Source organism: Apium graveolens, chromosome 2 (genome assembly GCF_009905375.1).
Source record: "Apium graveolens cultivar Ventura chromosome 2, ASM990537v1, whole genome shotgun sequence".
NCBI classification, from domain to species: domain Eukaryota; kingdom Viridiplantae; phylum Streptophyta; class Magnoliopsida; order Apiales; family Apiaceae; genus Apium; species Apium graveolens.
In genome coordinates this window covers 73,416,449-73,418,749 of record NC_133648.1, presented here as the reverse complement: position 1 = coordinate 73,418,749, position 2,301 = coordinate 73,416,449, and the positions used below count along the sequence as shown (strand labels likewise).

General features: G+C 37.4%; 1 protein-coding gene across 1 annotated transcript; it reads left to right on the top strand.

Annotated features, from left to right (window-relative positions):
- The first annotated feature begins 359 nt into the window (after positions 1-359).
- LOC141707538 (uncharacterized protein At5g48480-like) lies at positions 360-2,055 on the top strand. The gene is made up of 2 exons (XM_074510744.1): positions 360-726; positions 1,601-2,055. Exons 1-2 carry the CDS (start codon positions 452-454, stop codon positions 1,833-1,835), a joined length of 510 nt encoding a protein of 169 aa, XP_074366845.1. The 5' UTR covers positions 360-451; the 3' UTR covers positions 1,836-2,055.
- Positions 2,056-2,301: the final 246 nt, after the last annotated feature.

The following is a 2,301-nucleotide window of genomic DNA, read 5'->3' as shown; positions in this document are numbered from 1 at the left end:
GATGAAAAATAAAATAAATTGTATATTTTATATTTTTTAAGTAATAGTTCTCCATGATTCTCTACATTAGAGGGTCCTCCATGGAGTGCTATCCATAAAATTTACACTCGAAAATAAAATTCTTTTCGAAAAAGAAAACCAAATTGGCGCACACACGATCGTACATCGTGGGGGTTAATTTGTAAAACAGAAAGGGTAAAATTACCATTTTACTCAGCCCTGTGGCATTTCAAGAAATAAGAACCAAACAGAAGGGCTAACTTATCCAGTACGCCTAACCAAAATACCAAATCTACCCCCCTACAACCCCCAAACGGTTCCGCTTCTCCGATTCTATAAATATCCCCACACTATCCACCTCCCCACATCTCCTGCATTTTCATTTTCATTTTACATTTCTCTCTGGCTTTCTCTCTCCTAGGGTTTCACTTTCTCTCTCTACAATCTCTCAATGGCGCAAGAGGCGGTTAAAAACGGCGACGCAACCAACGGAAACACCAAGGCGGTGACGATCTCGGCGTTGAAGACGCAGCTGTTCGTTGAGGCTCCCAAGGCGAACGATGCCGTCCTGTTCTACAAGGCGGCGTTTGGTGCTGAAGAGGTGAATCGCGTGTCGCAGCCGAAGAGGAAGGCTGATCAGGAGCTTCCGCTTGTCATCTCTGCGGAGGTTAAGCTTGCCGGAACTACCTTCATCGTCTCTGACATCTCCGAGGACTCTTCATCTCCGTAAGCTCACTCTTCCCTTCGTATTTTCATTTTCTCGTTGTTATTTTTCGAGATCTGTGTTTTTATAGAGTTGTGCATGTATGTATGTTTATGTTTGAAAGCCTTATTGTAAAATCATTGTTATAATCTTATTCTGTGTTTATATTTTTGTGTTAAAACATGTTTGTGATGATTTAGTGTAAATTTTTTAGTCGATCTGTGTATCCTTTGTCTGTTGCGCTTTTTCAGTTTATTTTGCGTACGTTTCGGTTTTTCCGCATGTATGTAACTGAAATTTTGACAGCTCTGTATGTATAGTTTGTATTTGTTTGTTAAGCTTCCTAAAACGTCACCGTTTTGATGTTAGAGCTGTAGATTTTTTATACGTTTAATCATATATATCACTATATCAGTATTATAATATTGTGTATTTTAGTCTTTAACTTTGAGTGTATTATGTGTTTGACCGTTCTGTATCTATTTTTTGTACTTGTTAAGCTTCCTAAAACGTTTACTCTGTATTTATTTCGAGGCTTCTATAAATTATAGTTTGATTTTTTTCAATTTTTTTTTAATAAAAGTTTAAACATGAAACTTTTATTTAGAATTTTTAAAAAAAAAAAAATTGTGAAGTTATGTTTTAAATTAGCATTGAAAAGTGTGTCGAAATGTAACGTGGAGTACGTTTAATAATTTACTAACGTGGAGTTCGTTTAATCATTTACTGTTTCGTATAAACTAATGTTTTACATCAGTTTATATACTGTCTTCTTTTTTCTTCCCTATGTTTTTGTATTGTTGCTTGTGTATATCTGTGTTATATACAAACTGTAGTCTGAGATTCAGGCTTAATTGTTGTTGGATGTTACAGTGTAAAACATTTATGTTTGTATAGGATTAAGAAAGGCGCTGTAAACGTGTTCTGTTTGGAGACTGATGATATTGATGGTGCTGTTGAGAGAGCTGTTAAGGCTGGTGCTGTGAAAGAGGGAGAAGTAGCTGAAGCTGATGGCGCGTGCTGTGGTGGGCGCGTGGGGAAAGTGAAGGATCCCTACGGCAACTTCTGGATGATCTGCTCTCCTGCTCCTAAGAAGGACGCTCCTGCTGCTGAAGCTGAGGTGGAGGTCTGAGAGTCGTTGGATATCATCTGCTCTGCCTTGTTTTTACTGTTTTAGTTTTAAATGTGGTTAAGCATGTGTAGTCTCTAGTTGGTGGGTTTAGTCTAGTCTTTTGGTGGTAGAAGAAGAAACAGTTGAGTATTTTGGGAATGTTAGATGGATGGTTAAATTTGAACCTTGTTAGACAGCTGTTTGGTTGCTTTTGCTATTAATTTTACAGACTATTCGAGTACTTGCATTCTCTTTATCACCACCGTCAATTTTTTATATTGTTACCATCTTGGTATGCTAATGAAGTAGCAGCTTACCTGCTTTATAAATAGTTTAATGCTGCTAGTACATGGCGTTGATTTATCTTTATTGGTCTTGTAAATTGGTATGCCCTTGGATAAGATTTTGATTGTCTTATGTGCAGAATTGCAGAATGGTTTTTATTGTTCTGCACGTTTGTCCACCACCCTTCAGTTTCCCTTGTCCC

Excerpts from the sequence above, each read along its gene's own strand:
- LOC141707538 (XM_074510744.1), top strand. The coding sequence starts at position 452 with ATGGCGCAAGAGGCGGTTAAAAACGGCGACGCAACCAACGGAAACACC. Across the intron at positions 727-1,600 it reads TCCGAGGACTCTTCATCTCC|GATTAAGAAAGGCGCTGTAA; the intron begins GTAAGCTCACTC and ends ATGTTTGTATAG.